Source organism: Mobula hypostoma, chromosome 6 (genome assembly GCF_963921235.1).
Source record: "Mobula hypostoma chromosome 6, sMobHyp1.1, whole genome shotgun sequence".
Lineage (NCBI taxonomy): Eukaryota > Metazoa > Chordata > Chondrichthyes > Myliobatiformes > Myliobatidae > Mobula > Mobula hypostoma.
Window position 1 is genome coordinate 165,071,006 of NC_086102.1, and position 26,560 is coordinate 165,097,565.

At 43.4% G+C, this 26,560-nt stretch overlaps 1 protein-coding gene across 4 annotated transcripts in view; it reads left to right on the forward strand.

The window, feature by feature from the left end:
* The window catches only part of LOC134348574 (lysosomal cholesterol signaling protein-like), a 112,618-nt gene extending 86,462 nt beyond the window's left edge, over nucleotides 1-26,156 (forward strand). Inside the window, exons 10-16 of one of the 4 annotated variants that reach the window (XM_063052146.1) lie at nucleotides 4,107-4,314; nucleotides 5,561-5,659; nucleotides 9,440-9,570; nucleotides 12,900-12,995; nucleotides 13,128-13,192; nucleotides 13,535-13,672; nucleotides 25,144-26,156. In XM_063052146.1, coding sequence (XP_062908216.1) covers nucleotides 4,107-4,314; nucleotides 5,561-5,659; nucleotides 9,440-9,570; nucleotides 12,900-12,995; nucleotides 13,128-13,192; nucleotides 13,535-13,672; nucleotides 25,144-25,351 — 945 coding nt within the window. In that variant the 3' untranslated portion in view covers nucleotides 25,352-26,156. Of the gene's footprint in view, nucleotides 1-4,106; nucleotides 4,315-5,560; nucleotides 5,660-9,439; nucleotides 9,571-12,899; nucleotides 12,996-13,127; nucleotides 13,193-13,534; nucleotides 13,673-16,799; nucleotides 17,049-25,095 lie in introns of those variants that run through there. The other 3 variants (XM_063052147.1, XM_063052149.1, XM_063052148.1) reach the window with 3 other exon arrangements.
* The last annotated feature ends 404 nt before the right edge of the window (nucleotides 26,157-26,560 follow it).

The following is a 26,560-nucleotide window of genomic DNA, read 5'->3' on the forward strand; positions in this document are numbered from 1 at the left end:
CCGGGTCCGGCACCGATGCCCTTGCGCCACCAGCCGGCCTACTGTGCTTCATTATTAAGAAGAGACCCCTCACTATCTTTCAGCATCTCAGGATGAGGAATAAATGTGGCCTTTTTTGTACCTACACGAATACCTCCAACCAAGCTATTAGATATTTCCTTCTGTTTCTACAGTTTGCTGACCTTGGGAATGCACCACCAGTTGACCTTTACCCCTTCCTTTTTAGCTGTCCAAGAAGGGCTGCACTTTTATTCCCTATCTTGCTGAGTTTATTTGTTCTGTAGTTTGATTTCCAATAAGAACACTTATCAGCTCCTTCCTGGTAGTTGAGTGAGTGTCAGAGGAAGGGAGGGGCAGACTGGGTGTGGTTGGTGTTGTTGGAAAAGAAATATTTTGATAGCTGGCCAAAAGTTGGATGATGATGCTTAAGTGTGTGTCTTTAGGTGAAGGTTAGGTTGTTTTGCATACAGAAAGAAAGCATTATGTGGGCTTTTACTCAGGTGCTTTTCTTGTGTCTAAATGTGAGCTGCCTCAACCAACTGGTAGCACTCACATCTACCACAATGAAGTGCTTTGAGTGGATGGTAATGGCTGGAATTAACTCCTAACTAAGCAAAGGCCTAGACCCAGTACAATTTGCCTACCCCTGCAGCAGATCTACAGGTCTCCATGCTGCTTTGGAGCATTTAGTCAACAGCAAAACATACATCAGGCTGCTGTTGGTCAATTACAGCTTGGCATTCAATACCATCATCCACTTAGTATTAACTACCAGGCGTCAAAACCTGGGTCACTATACTTCCCGCTGTAAATGGATCCTCAAGTTGCTTATTGGGAGACCACAGTCACCGTAGATCGGTGATGGTATTCCCTCCTCAGTGACTGTCAACACAGGTGAACCACAAGGATGTTTGCTCAGTCCACTGCTTTGCTTACACTACTTTCATGACTGCGTGGATAAACACAGCTCAAAAGCCATTTATAAATTTTACAGATGACACCACTGTTGTTGGCAAAACCTCAGATGGCAAAGAGGAGTGAGATAGATCGGCCAGTTGAGAGGTTGAAATTAATTGAATTGAATTGACTTTATTATTTACATCCTTCATATCCATGAGGAGTAAAAATCTTTACCTTACGTCTCCGCCTAAATGTGCAATGTGCAATTTATAGTAATTTATAATAAATAGTATATACAACAGAACAGTCAATATAACATAGAAATACAATTGTATCAGGGTGAATTAATCAGTCTGATGGCGTGATAGTGGATGAAGCTGTCCTGGAGTCTGTTGGTCTTGGCTTTTATGCTGCGGTACCGTTTCACGGATGGCAGCAGCTGGAACAGTTTGTGGTTGGGGTGACTCAGGTCCCCAATGATCCTTTGGGTCCTTTTTACATACCTGTTTCTGTAAATGTCCTGAATAGTGGGAAGTTCACATCTACAGATGTGCTGGGCTGTCCGCACCACTCTCTGCAGAGTCCTGCAATTGATGGAAGTACAATTCCCTTACCAGGTAGTGATGCAGCCAGTCAGGATGCTGTCAGTTGTGCCCCTGTGGAAAGTTCTGTCACAGCAACAATGTCAGTAAGACAAAGGAATTGATGGTGGATTTCAGGAAGGAGAAATTGGGAGAAGCGCAGCTGTCCTTCGTGAGGAGCCAGTGGTGGAAAGGGTGAAAAGCTTTAAGTTGCTAGCTGTCAACATCTCTGAGGATATGCCCTGGGCCAGCAGATCGATGCAGTCACAAAGAAGGCAGAATCGTGGCTTTACTTCATTAGGAGTTTGAGAAGATTTGGTATTTGGCGAATTTCTATAGCTGCCTGATGGAGACCATTCCGGCTGGTTGCATCACTGCCTGGTGCAAGATTGCAAAAGGCTGCAGAGGGTTGCAGTCTCAGCAAGATCACAACCTTCCCCACCATCGAGGACATCTTCAAGAGGCTTTGCCTCAAGGGGGCAGCGTTCATCATTAAGCCCCCTCACCATCCAGGACATGCCCTCGATTCTTTACTACCATCAAGGAGGAGGTACAGGAACCTGAGGACTCTCACAACAATTCAAGAGCAACTTCCTCTCTGTCATCAGATTTCTGAATGGTCCATGGACCCATGAGCATTACCTCATAATTCCTTTGTGTTCTCTATTCATTTCGTAGATTAGAGTAATGTTATCCTTTGCACTGTCCTGCAATAGGAAGGTAGAAGGTTATGGTTGAGGGCTGTTCTTGGATTGGAAATCTGAGCCTTGGTGATGTTGGGGATAATGCTAGGCCCTTGCTGTTTGTAGTACACATTAAGAATCTGGATGTGAAGATAGGAGTTCTGATTAGTAATCATGCAGAAGATGCAAAGACCTTTGGTGTTATTGAAAATGAGGATGGTCTGCATGAGGAGAAAATCTTTAGACAGAGGGTGGTGAATCTGTGGAATTCATTGCCATAGATGGCAGTGAACCTCGGTTGTATACCGTATACATACTTTGATAATAAATGTTCTTTGTATCTTTGGAGGCCAAGTCATTGAGTATCTTTAGAGTGGAGTTTGGTAAGTTCTGATTAGTAAAGGCATCAAAGGTCCCAGGAAGAAGATAGGAGAATGGTGTTGAGAGGAGTAATAAATCAACCATGATGGAATGGTGGAGCAGACTCGATGGGCCAAATGGCCTAATTTGTTCCTATGTCATATGACCTTATGGTCATTCACAAAATATTGATGAATTGGTATTATGGCTGGAGAAAAGGTGTTTGGAATCTATTATAATGCATCTAGAAGGACTCTTGCAGAGAAAATATACAGAATAAATGAAGGAACCTAGAGAAAAAGAGGGATCTTAGAGATCAGATTCAATAATAGCCTCTGTGTTTTGTGACACATTACCTGTGCTGAATGTTGTAGACCAGAATGGTTTGGGCAGTTCAAAAACTTGTCATTTATGAATCTGGTGGCATGATGGTGCTCCTCGTTATGGTTTGCACATTTTCCTTGTTTCCCATGGGTACTCCAGATTCTGTCTGGATTCCAAAGGTATGTGAGTTGATAGGTTAATTGGCCGAGTGCGATTAAGTGGTAGAATCTGGTTGGGGCAGGGTGTTGATGGGAATGATGTGATTGTTCGTTTCTGTGCATCGGGCGACAACTTTGCAGTTTCTTCAGCACTTCTGTCTGTTTTTTTACGAGACCAAGTTGCTAGCTCAACACTTAACCCAGCACACATGGAAAACGTGCAAGGAGCCAGCCGCATTCGAACCGGGAACCACTCGCCTCAAAGTCCGTTGCCAGTGCCACTACACCATCGGACAGTTTTGATAAGAATGTGTGGAGATTAAATTATAGAGAAACAATTTAGAGCAGGAATGAAATTTTTTAAATCTCCTCTGGTTTTATAATTCTTCCCACTTTATATATCAGGGTGGGCACGTGGCCAAGTGGTTAAGGCATTGGACTAGTGACCTGAAGGTCGTGAGTTCGAGCCCCAGCCAAGGGAACATGTTGTGTCCTTGAGCAAGGCACTTAATCACACATTGCTCTGCGACGACACCGGTGCCAAGCTGTATGGGTCCTAATGCCCTTCCCTTGGACAACATCAGTGGCGTGGAGAGGGGAGACTTGCAGCATGGACAACTGCTGGTCCATACAACCTTGCCCAGGCCTGCACCCTGGAGAGTGAAGACTTTCCAGGCACAGATCCATGGTCTCGCAAGACTAATGGATGCCTTTACTTACTTTATATTAAAAAAAACCCTCATTCTTTTTACTCCAGATTCTATTGTTGCAACCTTTGTTAATATTAATTTGGGAAGCAAGGCGCATGTGAAGGATATCACATTGAGAACGTGCACAGGTTTCAGTCATTGCCTGAGAAATCTCAGTCATTATAGGAATCAGGTTATATTTATTGTGGTAGAACTAAAATGCTGTAAGAAAAGAAGTTATTTTCATTTTGGGCTTCCATTAAGTAGTAAAATATATTGACCTATGTATATTACGCACAATAACTGAAAGCATTTGTGTTTCATGAGCTTCGGCAGGGATTCTTGTTGCTTTGACATTCAAGTTTGACAATCATGTTGCTGATTCCTTGCTACATGTTTTGTCTTTTACAGGTTATTAGTACAATGGTGGTGCTTTTGTGTAGCATTATTCTTGCAGGTTCCTCACTGATGCTACTGAGTCGAAACAGACAGAAGAATGCTTACCGGATGCTGCAACGCAGCTCCATTTCCAGGAGTATTAGTGAGGATGGTGTAGCGAATGAAATCCAAGTAACAGCTAGCAATGGAACGTCAAATATAGAATTTGCATCAGGAGAAGGTAAACGTGTTTTAGGGTACACGACACCGTATAAAAAAATAAATGGAAATTCCTGCCTGTTACCTAATGAAAAATTCAGCGCATTGTTTTTTTTAAAAATTGTGGGAATAGTGTGGGTTGTTCCTTTCTTCCACCCTGCTCTCCCTGGCCTACTGTGAACTTCCACTGAATTGTTTTAAATTGGATTCATAGCTTGTTGTTGCCGAGTTTAATGATTGGTATCACCAAACCCTGCAAGTTAATAGCCATCCCGGGGAGAATTGTGAGCATACCCAGGGTCCATGTATATTTATGGCAGTTCATGACATCTTCATCAGTGTACATGGTACTGAACCCAACAGATACTTAATGTCTAAAGTACATTTATTATGAAAACATGTATACTGTATACAACCTTGAGACTCGTCTTGTTGCAGGCAGCCACGAAACAAAGAAACACAATAGAACCCATCACACACCCCACACAACAAATACCCAGTGTGTGAAAACTTGAACTAGTCTGGCCATTCTCATCTGACCTCTCTCATTAACAAAGCATTTTGGCCCCCAGAACTGCTGCTCATTGGATTTTTTTTTGTTTTTCGCACCATTCTCTATAAACTCTAGAGACTGTTGTGCGTGAAAATCCAGAGATTTGTAGATGGTACAAACAGCTGAAGTGAGTGAGTGAAAAAGGGGTGTGGGTGGAGTGTCTATCGAGCAGGCTGCTATGTACTGTATCTTGAGTGTTTGATGACATCCATCCATTTAGGCAATGGAAACTATTCCATCACAGTTCTGACTTCAACACTGTAGGCGGTGGGCAAGTTTTAGGGAGTTAGGGGGTGAGTTAATAGCTGCAGGATTCTAAGCCTCTGATCTGTTCTTTTAGAAACATTGAGTTAGTGATAATTCCAATTTAATTTTCTGGTACATGGTAACCGCAGGGTGTTAAAAGTGGGGTGATTCAGTGATGGTAATGCCATCAATCTTATGTGACTTGCTACTTATGACATAATTATCTCAGAAAATTTAAGTCAGTCTTCACATCATCTGCAGTTATTCATTTCAGGACAAAATGCAGAGACTTACTACATTAAGATTTTAAAGTAGTCATTTATGAAAAAGTAAAATTATTAAATTGAACAGTACCTGTTGTAGTTTGAAACATTTATGTGTTTATAAACTATCCATGTAAAAGTTAATTTTGTTTGCAGACAGAGCTAATTATAAAAATCGGTGTTAAAGGTATTTATTTTATTAACAGACATTTGTGAAGAGCAAATAGAAAATCAAGGTGAATTATGTTATGCCAACCAGGAGGTTCCGAACGATAACAGAACCATAAATACGACGTTACTGGGTGGTATGGTTATTAGAAGTTAATGATATGTCCTGTTTAATCACTTGAATATTTTACTAACGAAGGACAATATGAAATATATGAAATGCACTGTAGGACATTAATATACACTGATCTAGAAATTCTTATAGATCAAAACATAATAGCGACTCATGACCAAAACAAAACTAATCTGCCTTTTCTCAAACCTCAGAAGTGGCAACCAGATGAATACAGCTCACATCCTCTTCTAAAGGCTCTCATCAGCCATCTAGAACACGGTTTCCCTTCCTCTGCTGTCCTCACCTGCATCTTCTCCTTCCCAGACATCCACCATCACCTCATCTTCGGCTGTCTTAACAGGGATAGAGTTCCTGTTGTCCTAACCTACCATCCCATGAGCCTCCACGTCCAGAACATCATTTACCAAACTGCTGTCATCTTCAATGGGATCCTACAACCAAACACCTTTATCTCCCATTCCACCTCCCCCCCCCCCCGCAGCACCACCCCACCTTCTGCAACGCTTCACCTGTCAGGGTCATTTGTTGTATCCAGTGTCCCTGGTGTTGCTTCCTCTATGTCCATGAGACCAAAGATCTTTGGAAAACTGCTTTGTTGAGCACCTTTGCTCCATTGACAATAGGGAGGATTTCCTGGTGCCCAACCGTGTTAATTTCACTCCCCATTCCGTTCCAACATGTCAGTCCATGGCCTCTACTTCTGTCACAACAAGGCCAATCTCAGGTTGGAGGAACGAAACCACGTATTCCATCTGGGCAGCCACCAACCTGATAGCATGAACATCGACACAAGAAATTCTGCTGAATGCTGGAAATCCAGAGTACCCCATAGAAAATGCTGGAAGAACTCAGCAGGTCAGGCAGCATCTATGGAGAGGAAAGAGCAGTTGATGTTTCAGGCTAAGACTCATCATCAAGACGGGAGATGAAGGGGGAAGAGGCCAGAAGAGGTGGAGGGAAAGGAGTACCGTATAAACTAGAAGGTGATAGGTGAAGCCAGGTGAGGGAGAAGGTAGATGGGCGGGGGAGTGGTGGGTGAAGTGAGAAACTGGGAGGTGATAGGTGAAGCCAGGTGAGGGAGAAGGTAGATGGGTGGGGGAGTGGTGGGTGAAGTGAGAAGCTGGGAGGTGATAGGTGAAGCCAGGTGAGGGAGAAGGTAGATGGGCAGGGGAGTGGTGGGTGAAGTTAGAAACTGGGAGGTGATAGGTGAAGCCAGGTGAGGGAGAAGGTAGATGGGCGGGGGAGTGGTAGGTGAAGTTAGAAACTGGGAGGTGATAGGTGAAGCCAGATGAGGGAGAAGGTAGATGGGCGGGGGAGTGGTGGGTGAAGTGAGAAACTGGGAGGAGATAGGAGAGGAGAGTAGACCATGACAGACAGGAAGGAGGAGGGGCAAAAAGGGGAGGTGATAGGTAGCTGAGAAGAGGTAAGGGGAGCCAGAGGAAGGAATGGAAGAAAAGGGAAAGGAGGAGGGGGAAATTACCAAACATTGGAGAAACCAATGTTCATGTCATTAAGTTAGAGGCTCCCCAGAGGGAATATGAGGTGTTGCTCCTCCAACTAGAGAGTGGGCTCATCATAGCAGTATAGAGGAGGCCATAGACCAATATGGTATGAGCATCGATTTATATAGAAACATAGAAAACCTACAGCACAATACAGGCCCTTCGGCCCACAAAGCTGTGCGGAACATGTACTTACTTAGAAATTACTTAGGGTTACTCATAGCCCTCTATTTTTCTAAGCTCCATGTACCAATCCAGGAGTCTCTTAAAAGACCCTATCGTATCCGCCTCCACCGTCACCGGCAGCCCATTCTACGCACTCACCTCTCTGCGTAAAAAAAAACTTACCCCTGACGTCTCCTCTGTATCTACTTCCAAGCACATTAAAACTGTGCCCTCTTATGCTAGCCATTTCAGCCCTGGGGAAAAAAGCCTCTGACTATCCACACAATCAATGCCTCTCATTATCTTGTTTACACCTCTATCAGGTCTCCTCTCATCCTCCGTCACTCCAAGGAGAAAAGGCCGAGTTCACTCAACCTATTTTCATAAGGCATGCTCCCCAATCCAGGCAACATCCTTGTAACTCTCCTCTGCACCCTTTCTATAGTTTCCACATCCTTCCTGTAGTGAGGTGACCAGAACTGAGCACAGTAGTCCAAGTGGGGTCTGACCAGGGTCCTATATAGCTGCAACATTACCTCTCGGCTCCTAAACTCAATCCCACAGTTAGTGAAGGCCAATATGCAGTATGCCTTCTTAACCACAGAGTCAACCTGCGCAGCTGCTTTGAGTGTCCTGTGGACTCCGACCCCAAGATCCCTCTGAACCTCCACACGGCCAAGAGTCTTAACATTAATGCTATATTCTGCCATCATATTTGACCTACCAAAATGAACCACCTCACACTTACCTGGGTTGAACTCCATCTACTACTTCTCAGCCCAGTTTTGCATCCTGTCAATGTCCCGCTGTAACCTCTGACAGCCCTCCACACTATCCACAACACCCCCAACCTTTGTGTCATCAGCATATTTACTAACCCATCTCTCAGCCAGGTCGTTTATAAAAATTACGAAGAGTAGGGGGTCCCAGAACATACCCCTGAGGCACACCACTGGTCACCGGCCTCTATGCAGAATATGACCCGTCTACAACCACTCTTTGCCTTCTGTGGGCAAGCCAGTTCTGGATCCACAAAGCAATGTCACTTTGATTTCTCCAACTTCCAGTAATTGCTTCCCTCGCCCCTTCTCTCCTTTTCTATTCCCCATTCTGGCTTCCGTCTTACCCCTTTTCTTCTCTTCACCTGCCTCTTACCTTCCTCTGGTGCCTCTCCTCATTCCCGATCTCCCATCTGAGCAGGTTCTTTCTTCTTCACCCCTTTACGGTTTCCGCCTATCACCTTCCAGTTTCTCACTTCATCTCCCTTCCTCAACTCACCTGTCTTCCCTCTCACCTGGCTTCACCCATCCCCTTCCAGCTTGTATTCCTTCCCCCATCGCCACCTTCTTTTTCTGGCTTCTTCCTCCTTCATTGCCTAGTTTCAGTTTTATTATTCGGTCATTAATAAGGAACTAATGGGAACACATTTTCTTCCCACTGTGGCACTGTTAGCTGTGGTGTCATTCTGCACTAAGGTCCTCCAAGTTCTATGCACTTCTCTAATTCTGCGCTCTAAATTAACTTTGATTTTAATAATTTGACCTCCGCTATGAAAACCGAGTCTGTAACTCCTTTTACATCTGTCTGCATTTCTACTTTCCTGCTTTCAGACACTCCTTAAAAGCCACCAGCTTGACCAATTCTTTGTTCCTATGTCCTGATTTCTCCTTTTAATGTTCAGTGTCACATTTGTTCTTAAACAAATACATAAATACTGCAGATGGTGAAAAGCTGGAAATACCTCACCTGTTAGACGGCATCTGTGGAGATTGGATCAAAGTTAATATTTCAGTCTAGTGGCCTTTCAGCAAAAATTCTTTCTCTACCTTCATGAATACTGTGCAATGTACTAAGTACTTTCAGATTTTTTTCTTTTGTTCGTATTCTAGTTGAGTACCTTTTGAATATCTTACTATGACACAAGTACTTCATAAATACACAATGTTTTAATTTGGCGGAGAAGTAGATAGGAGTTAGTATTTTGAATGGGCTGTCTTCCTCTTTGTGCATTTTTTGATCTTAAGTTAATCGGTTGTATTTCTCAGTCGATAATAGTTGTTTCCATCATAATGACAATATGTTAGCTTTCTCCAACTACAAATCTTATCTACCAGCAGAACAAAATAGGGAACCTTGCAACCCTGAAAACACGTTGATGCAAGAAAGGGAGCGTTTACAGAATAGAGATCCACAGTTCGCCAGGCACGTGCTACTGTGTTTGCTTCTCATTATAGGCATGTTTGCTGTAAGTTTGACATTAAAATAATTTTGCTTCCTTTTAATAAATATGTTAATCAAAAACAGAAACAAAAAAATCAGATGTTCTTTTCATGTAACATCTACAAAATCCTGGAGGAACTCAGCAGGCCAGGCAGCATCTACGGAAAAGGCTAAATAATTGACATTTCATGCCGAGACCTTTCATCCCTTCATCCTGAAACATTGACTGTTTACTCTTTTCCATAGATGCTGCCTGGCCTGCAGAGTTCCTCCAGCATTTTGTGTGTGATACTTGGATTTCCAGCCTCTGCAAGTTTTCTTGTATTTATATTCTTTTCATTTTTTGTCAGTCTCGGTTTATGCTTTGCCTTTCTCAGAAGCATTTTTGTTGTTTATTGAAGTATTTGGCAGGTACCTTTAAGCTAGTACAGTCCTCCTCAGGAAAGTGTGATGCAATGTTAACCTTTGAGTGCCAATTTTTATGAGGTAGCTAAAAGGAGGCACTCAATTGCGGAATTGTGACTGGATAGAATTGAAGCAACTTAGGTTATTGCTAAACTTGTATGGTACTTGATTAGAGCAAGCTCGGAGAACTATGTATAGATCTGGTCATGTTGTCAGTAGAGAGTGGAGAGAGTTCAGAGACAGTGTTGAAGGATGATGCCACAAATGCCAGGGTACATCCATCAGGAAAAGATAAGTGGACTGAAATTTCTCTCCCTTGAAAAGAGAAAGCTGAGGATTCACCATTTAGAGGTTTTTAATATAGTGGAAGGTTTTGATAGAGTGGATAAGAATATTTAGAGTGCATAGAGTGGTGAAGAGCATTAATCAAGAGGGCATTTGACATAAGATGTTCAACAAGGAATCCAGCAGAGAACATGAAAGAAATTACTCAAAGAGTGGTGATAATGTGGAACTGGTTACCATAAGCTTGAAATACATATGAAGGTGAAGGGAATAGGTGTTGACTTGATAATTTTGGGTGAGGAAAGATGGGAGAAGGCTAAAGTGCAGCATAAATTCCATCATGGGCAGGTTGAAATAAATGACCTGTTTCTGTGTCATATATCCTTGGCTACATTTTCTCCGGCTGCTTTTATTACAGTTGAACCAGAGCAATGCACTTTAGTTTCCCTAACAGATCTACATGAAGCACTGGCCCAGAATATTATAAACACCAATAGGTTCTGCAAATGCTGGAAATCCAGAGCAACACAGAGTGCTGGAGGAACTCAGCTGGTCAGGCAGCATATGTGCAAGTCAATAAATAGTCCTTGTTTCAGGTTGTGACCCTTCATCAGGAGTGGAAAAGAAGGAGAAGAAGCCAGAATAAAAAGGTGTGGGGAGGAAAGGAGTCTAAGCTCGAAGATGATAGGTGAAGCCAGGTTGGAGAGGGGGAATGAAATAAGAAGCGAGGAGATGAGGAGTGGAAAAGTTAAAGGGCTGGAGGAGGAATCATATAGGAGAGGAGGGTGGACTACGGAAGAAAAGGAAGGTGCAAGAGCACAAGGAGGAGGTGATAGACAGGTGAGGAGAAGAGAAGAGGAGACCACACCAGGAGCACCAGATACAGTAAAAGACCTCAATGATTCACAACTGAGGTGTTGCCTCACTTGGAAAGACTGGGAGGGTCCCTGAATAGAGATGAGGGAGGAGGTGAATGGGCAAGTGTAGCACTTCTTCCACTTGCAGGGGTAAGTGCTAGGAAGGAGATTAGTGGGGAAGGACGAATGGACAAGAGAATTACAGAGGGAGCAATCCCTGCAGAAAGCAGAGAATTGGGGAGGAGGTAAAGATGTGCGTGGTGGTAGAGTCCAGCTGAAGATGGTAGAAGATGCGGAGAACAATGTGCCGGATGCGGAGATTTGTGGGGTGGTAGGTGAGGACAGGAATATCACTGTTAAGTCAGCAGGAAGATGGGATAAGGGTGAACCTCCAGGAAATGGAGCTGATGCAGGTGATAGCAGTATTAGTGGTAGAGAGGGGAAATACAGTTCCTTGAAGAAGAAGGAGGAGGGCATCTCTGATGTCCTGGAAAGGAAAGCTTATCCTGGGACGAGATGTGACAGAGAGAAAGGAACTGAGAAAAGGCAGTGATGGAGAAGCAAAGATCCAGAGCAGCCAGAGAACCAGAGCGGGGTGTCCGAGAAGACGAGTGGTGTTGGAGACAGGACAAAGGACTATTGCTGCGGGTTAGAGAGTCCTTGCCAAAGAGGTGGGCTTGCAGACAGAAGCAACTGAAGAAGAGCTCAGTGACATGGCGGGCACTGAACTCACTGAGGTCTGGGCGAAGGGAGACATCATTCTCCGCAACTATCACCCACTTCAGTGGGATTCTGCAACCAAACGCATCTCTATCACCTCCCATTCTCTGCTTTCCACAGGGATAGCTGCCTCCGTGCTTCCCTTGTTCGTTCGTTCCTCCCTACTAATCTCCCTCCTGGCACGTATCTCTGCAAGTGAAGGAAGTGCTACACCTGCTCGTTCACCTCCTCCCTTATCTCCATTCAGGGCCTCAAACAGTCTTTTCCAGTGAGGCCACACCTCACTTCTGAATCAGTTCAGTTCGTCTACTGTGTCTGGTGCTTCCGATGTGTTCTCCTCTACTCTGGTGAGACCCAGTGTAAATTGGGGGACTGCTTTGTAGAGTATCTTCTCTCCATCCGTAAAGAGCAGGATTTCCTGCTTCCAACCATTTTAATTCCAATCCCCATTCCCATTCCCATTCTGACATGCAAGTCCATGGCCTCCTCTACTGCCACGATTAAGCCATTCTCAGATTAGAGGAGTAGCACCTGATATTCTGTCTGGTTAGCCTCCAATCTGATGGCATGAATATTGATTTCTCCAACTTTTGGTGATTTTCTCTCTCCACTCTTCTACAATTATCTATCTGGACCCCTTTTAGCTCTTCCCTTCTCCTCACCTGCCTATCACCTCCTCCTTCCGCCCTTGGCCCATCCCTTTCTTCCATGGTCCACTCTCCTCTCCTATCTTGATTCCTTCTTCCTTCTTCTCCAGCCTTTCACCTTTTCCATTTCTCACCTCCGAGCTTCTTACTTCCTCCTCCCTCCCCCACCCACCTGGCTTCACAATCATATTTTAGCTCGTACTCTATCCCTTCCCCCCACCTTATTCTGGCTTCTTCCCTCTTCCTTTCCAGTCCTGATGAGGCGTCTTGGCTCAAAATGCTGATTGTTTATTCATTTTTGTAGATGCCCCTTGGCTGAGAATATTGTCTGTTTTTAATATTGCTTTTTACTGAAAATGTATTGTAGTGTAACTACAGTACTTAAACTGTCTGCAGAATTTTTATTGATCCCTGACTGACTGTGTTCTGCTATTTTTCAGAATGTTTCTAGTTGTTTGTGGTTGTTAGCTAACCCCGATCCAGGTCGCCTTTATGTTGAACTGCAGTTTTTCTGCGTAATCTTCAATTTTGGACAGGTTTGTGTTCTTTAAATGACTGCTTTCTATGAAAGTATTTTGATGTTTGAATCATGATGTTGATTTAATTTAGTGGTCAATGTCAATGAAAGCAATAGGCTAAATAATACATCAGTTCTTGTTTCCCTTCAGGGTTTTATTTCATTTGGCATATTTGGATTAGACAAGCATTCAGTCATTCTTCCATTTAAAAAAAGGTAAATAATTTTATTTTATGCAACTACATGATGTGTTCCTCCTACTCTTCACTTTAAGAAACAGGATTTGCATACTGAGTAAATTACAATATACATAGGAGAAATATGTCAAATTGTATTAAACTGGTAAATTATGTATTTTTTACAAAATAATTTGGTATATAGCAATATGTTTTATCAACTTTGTAATTATGGGATGGCACAAAGCAAACTATATGAATTCTGGTCTTCCTCATTATGCAGTTCTTGTGCCACAAGAATTGTCTCAAGTGTTTCAAGACGGGTGAAAATCTTGAACTTTTTAGCAGTTTATCCATAAATAATAGCCTGTTCACTTAATAGGCTTGAAAATCTGTGGTATGGAAAAGATTTTGGAGCACAAACTGATAATGCAGTAGCTGAGCAAGTAAGGATGACTTGCCAACAGTTCACTCAGTATCATCATGATCAGTGTGCCAAAGACATTGTTGAAAAGAGGAGGTAAGAGCTTCTGTTAAGTTGTAGCATTTGCTAATTTAACTTGCTTGAACTTCAATAATAAAAAGTTAATCTTGAAAATTGGTTTCTAAAATTTGCTAAGATTCCATTACTAATTATAAAAAAGTCCAACAATTCAATTTTCAGATTTAAGCATGCATGGATTGGTTAAATCTGCTCATCAATATAATGTGCTTAATTGTGACACAGTATATTAATGAAGAAATGATTTGTGGAGAGAAAGTTGAAATATTAAGGTATTGAAAACAGTGCTTCATTTTAATTAGGGATTCTTTGTGACCTCTTCTACATATCTCTACAGCTTTTTTTCCCTGAACTAAGTAATTTTCCTTTCTACAGATGTTTTACGAGTTGGGTTTCATCCCAAAACATCAGTGCTTCCTTCCCCCCCATCCACCCCCCAACCCCCCAAAGATACTGCTTGACCCATGGTGTTCTCCAGCAGATTGTTTGTTGCTCTTTCATGCAAGCGTTGCTTTATCTTCAGAAGTAGAGTGCTATTTGAATGGTTATTGTGATTACTGCATAGCTGAGTGAACTAATTGCATCATGAACCCCTGCGATGTGATGGATAATGCAGTGCTAACCCAACTTCCATTAGTGCACATAGGAACACACTGCTCGATGGAAAAGTGGAGATATCCATTTTTAACAGAACAAAATGCTTATTTAATTTTCCCCTGTTATAGCGAAATGATCCCTCGCAGATAGAACAGTGAGCATAAATCAATTTTCAGTTTTCACTGCAGTTTTCAACAGTTAATTTGTAATTTAGTAAGCCCTCAAGTGTATTTCCCTGTGTACATTACAATCACACAAAATCCCACGAGAATCTCAACTAAATTCATGTAACCCTGCCTCCTATAAGAATACCATTTCATTATCCCACTATAACTGCTCCAATGATGAGAGATTTCTCATGGGTTGTGTATCACATTCTTGAACCGTGGTTTCCTCCATATGGTGTGGTTGACTGAGTTCTTTGTTGCATCTCTTCAATTTCTGTCACCTCCATTTGTACTCCTGGACAGATCCCTTCAAATTGCTTCATACTGAATACTTCAGTATTCACTATGGAAAGGATCTTGGTGATTGTAGTGATGACTTGCAGCGGACTGAAAAGCTTGAGCATGCAGAAGCTAAGAAAGAAGATGTGCTGGAGCTTTTGGAAAGCATCAAGTTGGATAAGTTGCCGTGACCGGATGAGATGTACCCCAGGCTACTGTGGGAGGCGAGGGATCTTGGGGTCCGAGTCCATAGGATGCTCAAAGCAGCTGTGCAGGTTGACTCTGGTTAAGAAGGCATACAGTGTATTGGCCTTCATCAATCGTGGAAATGAATGTAGGAGCCGAGAGGTAATGTTGCAGCTATATAGGACCCTGGTCAGACCCCACTTGGAGTACTGTGCTCAGTTCTGGTCGCCTCACTACAGGAAGGATGTGGAAGCCATAGAAAGGGTGCCGAGGAGATTTACAAGGATGCCTGGATTGGGGAGCATGCCTTATGAAAACAGGTCGAGTGAACTCAGCCTTTTCTCCTTGGAGCGACCGAGGATGAGAGGTGACCTCATAGAGGTGTAAAGGATGTTTCCCATGGTGAGAGAATCTAAGGCAAGAGGGCACAGCCTCAGGATAGAGGGGCACCCTTTCAAAACGGAGATGCAGAGAAATTTCCGTAGCCAAAGGGTGGTGAATTTGTTGCCACATGCAGCTGTGGAGGCCAGGTCGTTGGGTGTATTTAAGGCAGAGATTGATCGGTTCTTGATTGGACATGGCATCAAAGGTTACGGGGAGAAGGCTGGGAAATGGGGTTGAGGAGGAGGGGGAAAAATAAAGGATCAGCTATGATTGAATGGCGGAGCAGACTCAATGGGCCAGGTGGCCTAATTCTGCTTCTATGTCTTGTGGTCTTATAAGATGATGAGAGGCATTGATTGTGTGGATAGTCAGAGGCTTTTTCCCAGGGTTGAAATGGTTGCCACAAGAGGACACAGGTTTAAGGTGCTGGGGAGTAGGTACAGAGGAGATATCAGGGGTAAGTTTTTTACGCAGAGAGTGGTGAGTGCGTGGAATGGGCTGCCAGCATCGGTGGTGGAGGCGGATACGATAGGGTCTTTTAAGAGACTCCTGGACAGGTACATGGAGCTTAGAAAAACAGAGGGCTATGGGTAAGCTCTGGGTAATTTCTAAGGTAGGGACATATTCGGCACATCTTTGTGGGCCGAAGGGCCAGTATTGTGCTGTAGGTTTTCTATTTCTATTGTCCTTCACTAATGTCACATTCAACAAATCATCATTCACAATTACAGGTATTGCCACCTTCAATAAAATTCCACCATTAGACACACCTTCACATCCTCTTCTCCCTTTTCAGCATTGTAAAGGGCTATTCTTCTTGCAATTTCCCGATCTAAACTCCTATACCTCTCCTTTTCTCTTTCTTTCCTACCTATCATCTATGGACCTGAATAGTTCCTTAAGGTGAAGCACTGATACACTTGCATGTCTACTAATCCAGTGCATTTTGCTTGGTGCTCTTCATGTGGTGTTCTCTATATCAGAGAAACCAAATGTGGCTTGGTGATCACTTTACAGAGCATCTGAACTTAAGCCACAGTGGTGATTCCAACAAAACACTGGAAGAACTCAGCAGGTGAGGCTGCATCAATGAAAAAGAGTCAACAGTCAACATTTTGGGCTGAAAAATGTTCTGGCCAGAAAAGTCGCCTGTTTACTCTTTTCCATTGATGCTGCCTGACCTGACCTGCTGAGTTCCTCCAGTGTTTTGTGAGTGTTGTTGTTTTGGATTTCCAGCATCTGCAGACTTTCTCATGTTTGCAGTGATTCCTGTTGCCTTTCATTTTAATTCTCCATCCCACTCCTTTGATCCATCTGTCTGTTTCTATTCTGTTATAGCAAGGTCTAATGTAATAATATTACCTTAGTTTGTCTCTCTGTATTAATACCACCTGAACTACTGAGCTTTGCTATTTGCAGCTTTAATGCTTGTCTGTTCATGTATTCTTCCCCTTCTCCATCCTGCTCCTCCTCCTCCTCCTCCTCCTCTCTCTCTCTCTCCCTCTCTCTTTTCCTCTACCCCCCCCCCACAGAAAAGGAGGAAGTCATGGAGGGGTTGTCTACGGAGTCTCTGTGGGGGAAAGTTCGGAACAGAAAGGGGTAAATAACTCTACTGGGAGTTTTTTTCCGACTACCCAATCGTAACAGGGACATCATGGAGCAGATAGGAAGACAGATTCTGGAAAGGTGTAATAATAGGGTGGTTGTGGTGGGAGATTTTAATTTCCCAAATATTGATTGGCATCGCCTTAGAGCAAGAGGTTTAGATGGGGTGGAGTTTGTTAGGTGTGTTCAGGAAGGTTTCTTGACACAATATGTGGATAAGCCTACAAGAGGAGAGAGTGTACTTGGTCTGGTATTGGGAAATGAACCTGGCCGGGTGTCAGATCTCTCAGTGGGAGAGCATTTTGGAGATAGTGATCACAATTCTATCTCCTTTACAATAGCATTGGAGACAGATAGGAACAGACAAGTTAGGAAAGTGTTTAATTGGAGTAAGGGGAAATATTAAGCTATCAGGCAGGAACTTGGAAGTATAAATTGGGAAAAGATGTTCTCAAGGAAATGTACAGCAGAAATGTAGCAATGTTCAAGGGATATTTGCATGGTGTTCTGCATAGGTACGTTCCAATGAGACCAGGAAAGGGTGGTAGGGTACAGGAACTGTGGTGTACAAAGGCTGTTGAAAATCTAGTCAGGAAGAAAAGCTTATGGTATATATAATGGCTCCGTCTGTCTAAGTAGACAATGGATGCGCCCGGTTTAGGACTCAGTCGGGTGTGGAACAGCGTCGGCTGTGGCTGAATAAGCCGATTCTTGAGCGGCAGTCCTTGGCACGGCTGCTGCACACGAAGGCTGATGGCTGCGGCTGGGTAGTCACTGCCACAGCTTTCCCTCTCTCTCTTCTGTCTGACCACAGTCCAGTTCGTTTTTCCTCTGCATTGGTAATGCCTGTACGTACAGCCTGTCGCCAGGTGCAGCGATTTGTAGCTGTTTCTTCCCAAGTGTTCATATCAGCAGACTTCAGGTCACGTTTACAAACGTCCCTGTAATGCAGCAGTAGGTGCCCTGTGGGCCGGGATCCTGCGGCGAGTTCTCCGTATAAGATGTCCTTGGGGATGCGGCCATCCTGCATGCAGCGGATATGGCCAAGCCAGCGCAGTCATCACTGTGTGAGAAGGACATACGTGCTTGGCATGCTGGCCTGGTCCAGGACGTCCTTGTTTGGCACGCGGTCTTTCCAGGAAATGCCCAGGATCCGACGTAAGCACCGTAGGTGGAAGCTGTTGAGGCAGTGCTCTTGGCGTAAGTAGGTTGTCCAGCTCTCGCTGCCGTAGAGAAGAGTACTCAGTACACAGGCTCTGTACACTGCAATCTTAGTGGCTGTGGCGAGCTTGTTGTTTTTCCACACTCTCTTTGACAGCTTGGCCATAGCAGCGGCGGCTTTTCCTGTTCGCCTGTTGAGCTGTGAATCGAGGGATAGATGGCTGTAGACTGTCGATCCTAGGTAGGTGAATTCAGCTACCGCTTGCAGGGTGTGGTCGCCGATGCTGATGCTGGGGGCTTCGCTGACGTCCTGGCCCATGATCTCTGTCTTCTTCAGACTGATGGTGAGGCCAAACTCTTGGCAAGCATGTGCCAGGGAACTGACTAGCCTCTGGAGACCAGACTGTGTGTGTGACATCAGGGCAGCATAATCAGCATAGAGTATTTCCTGGATCAGGACCTGACACACTTTGGTCTTTGCTCTGAGGCGTGCAAGGTTGAAGAGCTTGCCATCGGACCTGGTGTGTTGGTACACTCCGTCATCAGATGTCCTGAAATCGTACAACAGTACAAGGGAGAAGAAGATCCCGAAGAGCGTCAGGGCAAGGGCGCAACCCTGCTTCATTCTGCTTTGGATGGGGAAGGGCTCTGAGGGTGATCCATCGAATTGTACTGTCCACTGCATGCCGTCATGGAAAGAGGCGATGAGATTCAGCAGCTTTGAAGGGCATCCGGTCCTCTTCAGGAGTGCGAAGAGGCCTCTTCTGCTAACCAGGTCGAAAGCCTTGGTCAGATTGAAAAAGGCAATGTACAAAGGCTGTCTCTGTTCCTGGCTCTTCTCCTGGAGCCGCCTGAGTGAGAAGATCATGTCGATGGTGGGTCTCTCTGCTCTGAAGCCACAATGGGACTCAGGGTAGACGCGTTCTGCCAGTGTCTGCAGTTGCTTCAGAACCACTCGGGCAAACGCCTCGCCAATAGTGTTAAGCAGGAATATGAAGCTTATGAAAGGTTCGAAAAAACTAGGTGATGATAGAGATCTATAAGATTATAAGGCTAGCAGGAAGGAGCTTAAGAATGAAGTTAGGAGAGCCAGAAGGGGCCATGAGAAGGCCTTGGTGGGCAGGATTAATGAAAACCCCAAGGCATTCTACAAGTATGTGAAGAGCAAAAGGATAAGATGTGAGAGAATAGGACTAATCAAGTGTAACAGTGGAAAAGTGTGTATGGAACCGGAGGAGATAGCAGAGGGACTTAATGAATACTTTGAAGTATTCAGTACGGAAAAGGATCTTGGCGATTGTCGGGATGACTTACAGTGGACTAAAAAGCTGGAGCATACAGATATTAAGAAAGAAGATGTACTGGAGCTTTTGGAAAGCATCAAGTTGGATAAGTCACTGGGACTGGGTGGGATGTACCCAGACTCCTATAGGAGATGAGGGAGGAGATTGCTGAGCCTCTGGCAATGATCTTTGCATCATCAATGGGGACGGGGGAGGTTCCAGAGGATTGGAGGGTTGCGGATGTTGTTCCCTTATTCAAGAAAGGGAGTAGAGATAGCCCAGGAAATTATAGACCAGTGAGTCTTACTTCAGTGGTTGATGGAAAAGATCCTGAGAGGCAGGATTTATGAACATTTGGAGAGGCATAATATGATTAGGAATAGTCAGCATGGTTTTGTCAAAGGCAGGTCGTACCTTACAAGCCTGATTGAATTTTTTGAGGATGTGACTAAACACATTGATGAAGGTAGAGCAGTGGATGTAGTTTATATGGATCTCAGCAAGGCACTTGATAAGGTACCCCATGCAAGGCTTATTGAGAAAGTAAGGAGGCATGGGATCAAAGGGGACCTTGCTTTGTGCATCCAGAACTGGCTTGCCCATAGAAGGCAAACAGTGGTTGTAGACGGTCATGTTCTGTATGGAGGTCGGAGACCAGTGGTGTGCCTCAGGGATCTGCCCTGGGACCCCTACTCTTCGTGATTTTTATAAATGCCCTGGATGAGGAAGTGGGGGGATGGGTTAGTAAATTTGCTGATGACACAAAGGTTGGGGGTGTTGTGGATAGTGTGGAGGGCTGTCAGAGGTTACAGTGGGACATTGATAGGATGCAAAAGTGGGCTGAGAAGTGGCAGATTGAGTTCAACCCAGATAATTGTGAGGTGGTTAGTTTTGGTAGGTCAAATATGATGGCAGAATATGGTATTAATGGTAAGACTCTTGGCAATGTAGAGGATCAGAGAGATCTTGGGGTCCCAAGTCCATAGGACACTCAAAGCTGCTGCGCACGTTGACTCTATGGTTAAGAAGGCATATGGAGCATTGGCCTTCATCAGTCGTGGGATTGAGTTTAGGAGCCGAGAGGTAATGTTGCAGCTATATAGGACCCTGGTCAGATCCCACTTGGAGTACTGTGCTCAATTCTGGTCGCCTCACTACAGGAAGGAAGTGGAAACCATAGAAAGGATACAGAGGAGATTTACAAGGATGTTGCCTGGATTGGGGAGCATGCCTTATGAGAATTGGTTGAGTGAACTTGGCCTTTTTTCCTTGGAGCGACGGAGGATGAGGGATGACCTGATAGAGGTGTATAAGATAATGAGAGGCATTGATTGTGTGGATAGTCAGAGGCTTTTTCCTAAGGCTGAAATGGCTAACACGAGAGGGCACAACTTTAAGGTGCTTGGAAGTAGGTACAGAGGAGATGTTAGGGGTAAGATTTTTGCGCAGAGAGTGGTGAGTGCGTGGAATGGGCTGCCGGCAGTGGTGGTGGAGGCGGATATGATAGGTTTTTTAAGAGACTCCTGGATAGGTACATGGAGCTTAGTAAAATAGAGGGCTATGGGTAACCCTAAGTAATTTCATGTTCGGCACAGCATTGTGGGCCGAAGGGCCTGTATTGTGCTGTCGATATTCTATTCTGTCGCTCTCCCTCTCTCTCCACTCTCTCTCTTTCCATTCTCCCTCTCCAAAACTATCTAAATTAAGTAAGACAGAAAGGTTGCTTGATGATTCTATGTTCAGAGAAAATCAGAAATGAGACAGAAAAATTATGACTTCCTTTTATAAAGCAGTAATAAAGTTGTAATTTTGATCCGAATATGAGATAGTGCTTCTAGCTACTCTAACCACAAAAAATATTTTATAGCTCAATTGAAGGACCATATGCTGATTGGAAAATTGTTATTATTAAGGACTAGATAATTGGTTTGATATTTTGATTTTTTGAAACCCATTTATGGGATTTGACTGCTACTGGCAAGTCTAATTATTATTGCCCACTCTTAGTTGCCCAAGGGATAAGCCTTGGGTTGCTACATTCTAATAAGTGGAACTACTGCTATACAGCTTCTGGTAGATAATCAGTGACAAAGTAACAATGATTTATTTCTCGCTCTGGGTAACATGACTTGGAAGGGAGTTTGCAGATCGTGGTGCTTCCATTTGTCAGCTGTCTTTGGTGGTAGAAAATCTGGATTTGGAAGATGGCATCAAAAATACTTCATTGTATTCCTGCTGTTCATTTTGTACGTGTTGCCTCCACAATTTGCCTGCTGTTGAGGAAATGCATGTGTAGTGAGGTGACTTGGGTGCCAACTATGCTTTGGGTGGTGTTAAACTTGAGTGTTGATGAAGTTGCATTCAACCAGGCAAGCGAAGAAAATTCCAGCTCCATTCCCGACTTGTGCCTCACAGATGAAGGAAGGTGTAAAGTCTCTATGGGTTGAGTTAAGAAACGACAAGGGTAAAAGGCCCCTAGTGGCAGTTGTATACAGGCCTCCAAACAGCAGCCAGGATGTGGATTACAAATTACAGCAGGAGATAGAAAAGTTGTGTCAGAAGGGCAATGTCATGATAATTGTTGGGGATTTTAACATCGAAGTGGATTGGGAAAAGCAGGTCAGTACTGGACTTCAAGAGAGAGAATTTGTAGAATGTCTAAGGGATGGCTTTTTAGAACAGCTTGTTGTTGAGCCCACTAGGGGATCAGCTGTGCTGAATTGTGTGTTGTGCAATGATCCAGAGGTGATAAGAGAGCTTAAGGTTAAGGAACCCTTAGGGAACAGTGATCACAATATGATTGAGTTCACTTTGAAATTTGAGAAGGAGAAATTAATTCCAATGTGCCAGTATTTCAATGGAATGAAGAAAATTACAATGGCATGAGAGGGAAACTGGCCAAAGTTGACTGGAAAGGGACACTAGCATGAAGGATAGCAGAGCAGCAATGGCTGGAGTTTCTGCGAAAAATGGGAGAAGTGCAAGACAGATATATTCCAAATAAGAAGAAATTTTCAAATGGAAGGAGGATACCACCATGGCTGACAAGTGAGGTCAGAGCCAAAATAAAAGCAAAAGAGAGGGCATACAAGGAAGCCAGAGCTAGTGGGAAGACAGAGGATTGGGAAGCTTTTAAAAACTTGCAGAAGGAAACTAAGAAGGTCATTAGGAAGGAAAAGATTAATTATGAAAGGAAGCTGGCAACTAATATCAGGGAAGATACTAAAAGCATTTTAAGTATATAAAGGGTAAAAGAGAGTTGAGGGTAGATATAGGATCAATAGAAAATGACATTGGAGATATTGTAATAAGAGACGCAGAGATGAGAGAGGAACTGAATGTGTATTTTGCATCAGTCTTCACAGTGGAAGACATATGCAGTATACCGGACATTCAAGAGTGTCAGGGAAGTGAAATATGTGCAGTGAAGACTACAACTGAGAAGGTGCTCAGGAAGCTTAATGGTCTGAGGGTGGATAAATCTCCTGGACCTGATGGAATGCACCCTCGGGTTCTGAAGGAAGTAGCTGGAGAGATTGCGGAGGCATTAACATTGATCTTTCAAGAATCAACGGATTCTGGCATTGTACTGGATGACTGGAAAATTGCAAATGTTACTCCGCTATTTAAGAAGGGTGGGAGGCAGCAGAAAGGAAACTATAGACCTGTTAGCCTGACATCAGTGGTTGGGAAGTTGTTGGAATCGAGTGCTAGTGATGAGATGACAGAGTTTCTGGAGGCACATGACAAGATAGGCCAAAGCCAGCATGGTTTCCTGAAAGGAGAATCCTGCCTGACTAACCGACTGCAAGTTTTTGAGGAAATTACGAGCAGGGTGGACAAAGGAGATGCAGTAGATGTGGTGTACTTGCATTTTCAGAAGGCCTTTGACAAAGTTGCTGCATATGAGGCTGCTTAGCAAGATAAGAGCCCATGGAATTACAGGGAAGTTACTAGCATGAGTGGAGCATTAGCTAATCGGCAGAAAACAGAGAGTGGGAATAAAGGGATCCTATTCTAGCTGGCTGCCGGTTACCAGTAGAGTTCCACAGGGGTCGGTGTTAGGACCACTGCTTTTTATGATGCATGTCAATGATTTGGACTATGGTATTAATGGATTTGTGGCTAAATTTGCGGATGATACAAAGATAGGTGGAGGAGCGAGTAGTGTTGAGGAAACAGACTTAGATAGTTTAGGGGAATGGACAAAGAAGTGGCAAATGAAATAAAATGTTGTAAAGTGTATGGTCATGCACTTTGGTGGAGGAAATACATGGGCAGATTATTATTTAGATGGAGAGAGAATTCAAAATGCAGAGATGCAAAGGGACTTGGGAGTCCTTGTGCAGGATACTCTAAAGGTTAACCTCTAGGTTGACTTGGTGGTGGAGAAGGCAAATGCAATGTTTGCTTTCATTTCTAGAGGTATAGAGTATAAGAGCAGGGATATGATGTTGAGGCTCTGTAAGCCACTCATGAGACCACACTTGGAGTATTGTGTGCAGATTTGGGCTGCTTGTTTTAGAAAGGATATACTGACATTGAAGAGGGTTCAGAGAAGATTCACGAGAATGATTCCAGGAATAAAAGGGTTACCGTATGAAGAACGTCTGGCAGCTCTTGGGCTGTATTCCCTGGAGTTCAGGAGAATGAAGGGGGATCTCACAGAAACATTTCGAATGTTAAAAGGCCTGAACAGATTAGGTATGGCAAAATTATTTCCTATGGTAGGGGAGATTAGGACATGAGGGCATGACTTCGGGATTGAAGGACGTCCACTTAGAACAGAGATGCAGAGAAATTACTTTAGTCAGAGGGTGGCAAATCATTGGAATTTGTTGCCATGAGCGGCTGTGGAGGCCAAGTCATTGGGTGTGTTTAAGGCAGAGATAGATAGGTTCTTGATTAGCCAGGGCATCAAAGGGTATGGGGAGAAGGCAGGAGAGTGGGGATGACTGGAAAAATTAGATCAGCCCATGATTGAATGGCGGAGCAGACTCAATGGGCCAAATAGCTTACTTCTGCTCCTATATCTTATGGTCTTATGGACATTTTTAGAGTCACGAGGTGAGCTGCTGTTCGAGTGAGGTAAATGTACTCTGGTAAATCCCAGGAGTTTGGTGGTGGAAGACTCAATAATTTTTGAAAACCCCAAGAGTGCTGAGATTCCTTTCTGGATTTACACATTGCAAGGTACAAGAAGCACAAAGGTTGCTTGCTGTTTATCAAGCAATGCTTGAATATTGCCCAGTCTTCTTACAAGTAGGCATGGACTAGTTTATAATCTGGGTGATTGTAAACTAAGTTCAATATTGCCCAGTTTTCAGAAACTTCACTCTAATTCTCCAAACGAATAATAGAAATTATGTTTGAAGCTAGAGTAATAATGATGAAGAAATAGATCAAGACACAACACTGCATCAAATAGAAAGATGAGTTTGTTGAGGCCTGAAAGTGACTAGGGAATAAGGTTTGCAGGACTGACTTTCACCTGCCAGCAGCTAAATAAGGAAATATGGCATCATCTAGAGGTGAAATTTGGACAGGTAGTGTGACACCACATGGTTGAAGGGCAAGCCAAGGATAAAAGTTATGATGTAGAGTTAAATGTTATCTTTGTTCTTGTAGAGGCAAAATATTTTGTTATTCAAGACACAAATGAACCTACATAGCTTCAGTTAATGATGCTGATTTTTTTTTTAGTGTGTCTATAGCAAGCGTTTATTTCATTCTGTCTCCTGTCTTTCTACCGTTTACTGTTTCCTTTCCTGTGGAACAGTGATATAAGACATGCAGACCAAGTGGATGAATCATTCCTTTGACACAGGTGTGCAGCAGAAACCTCTTCCGGCATTTTCCAGGGCTGTCAACTGGTGGAGTGGTTGATTCGAGCTGGCCTCGCCCACGACCGAAGTGAAGCTAGTAAATATGCAGGCTGCTTACTTCAGGGTGGCATAATTCAGCACTTAACCAATGAATCTCCATTTCAAGATGATTCACTGTACTACTGTATGGTGCAGAGGAATATTGCGTGATCTGGACTTCATTAGAGCTGCTTTGAATTTAGAGCTGAAATGCACAGGAACTTTCTCTTCTTGCTGTAAAAATGCATTAAGTTTGTTTAAAAATCCTATTATTAACCAAAGATTTTGAAATCTTGTTATTAAAGATTGTTAATTTGCCTAACTGTCTTTTTTTACTAAGATGTAAATTGTTAGTGCGTTAGTGTATATGGAAGATGATTTTAACCCACTTAAATGTAAGACAAAGATTGTTCTGTCAGATCAGGGTAAAAACGTCATGCAAATAGATTTAAGCCATGGATTGCACTGAAGTACTGAGTCATTTTGTACAAGAAGCACAGAAGTTAACATTTCTGTTTGCAGCAAGCTGTCTTATCCAAAATGCTTCCACTGTCCATGTATCCATGATTTTGACATTCAAGACTTGATACTGTGTTATCTTAACTTTACTAAAATACAGCTGATCTGCTGCTGTTCTGAGGGAAGTATTTGCACTTTATGTTGAAAGGTGCACTTTTAAATTTGGTCGCATGTGAAAACCTGCATGTAAAGCTGAATGATTATATTTGTTAAAAGTATTCTATTGTTTAATGCTGCTCATAGTTCAAGACAGAATCTAACGCATTTATAAATAGGTTCTCTTAAACCTATTTCTTTTAACTTCAGTTCTATCATATTGAAGTGATATGTTTTTTTGGAATGTTTTTTAATGAAATAAATATTTTAATAAGTTAAAGAGATTCCCTTGAATTCTGTGTAAATGTAGAAATCTAATTTCAATCTTCTTGATTATGAAAAAGGATGTAGCGCTTTCCCAGTGTATATGACAAATAAACTCGAGCTTCCAGCTAGGTAGAGCCTATTGATTTCAACTGACTGTTTCGTTGACACACTGTGCCAACTTCATCAGGGATGATGCCTGGGCATGTCTAGTCCGATGGCATTTTGTGCTCCCATCGTCATCTGTCCTCATCCAGTCAGGTTTCTGCTGTCCCACCTTGTTTATAATTGAATTCCAGTTCTTACTTAGAGCGAGACCTTAGTCTTTGTTAAAAGTATTTTCCTCTAGTTTTATTTCAATGGCTTCGTTCATCAGGTAGTCCTAAAAGCCATTGGGTGCAGCACAATAGTTCAGTGCCATCGAAGTCACTCGTATGGCCATTGCGAATGGAATGTGTTGCTGCTGCCGATTTTCTCTGGGTTGAACTTCTTAACTCAAAA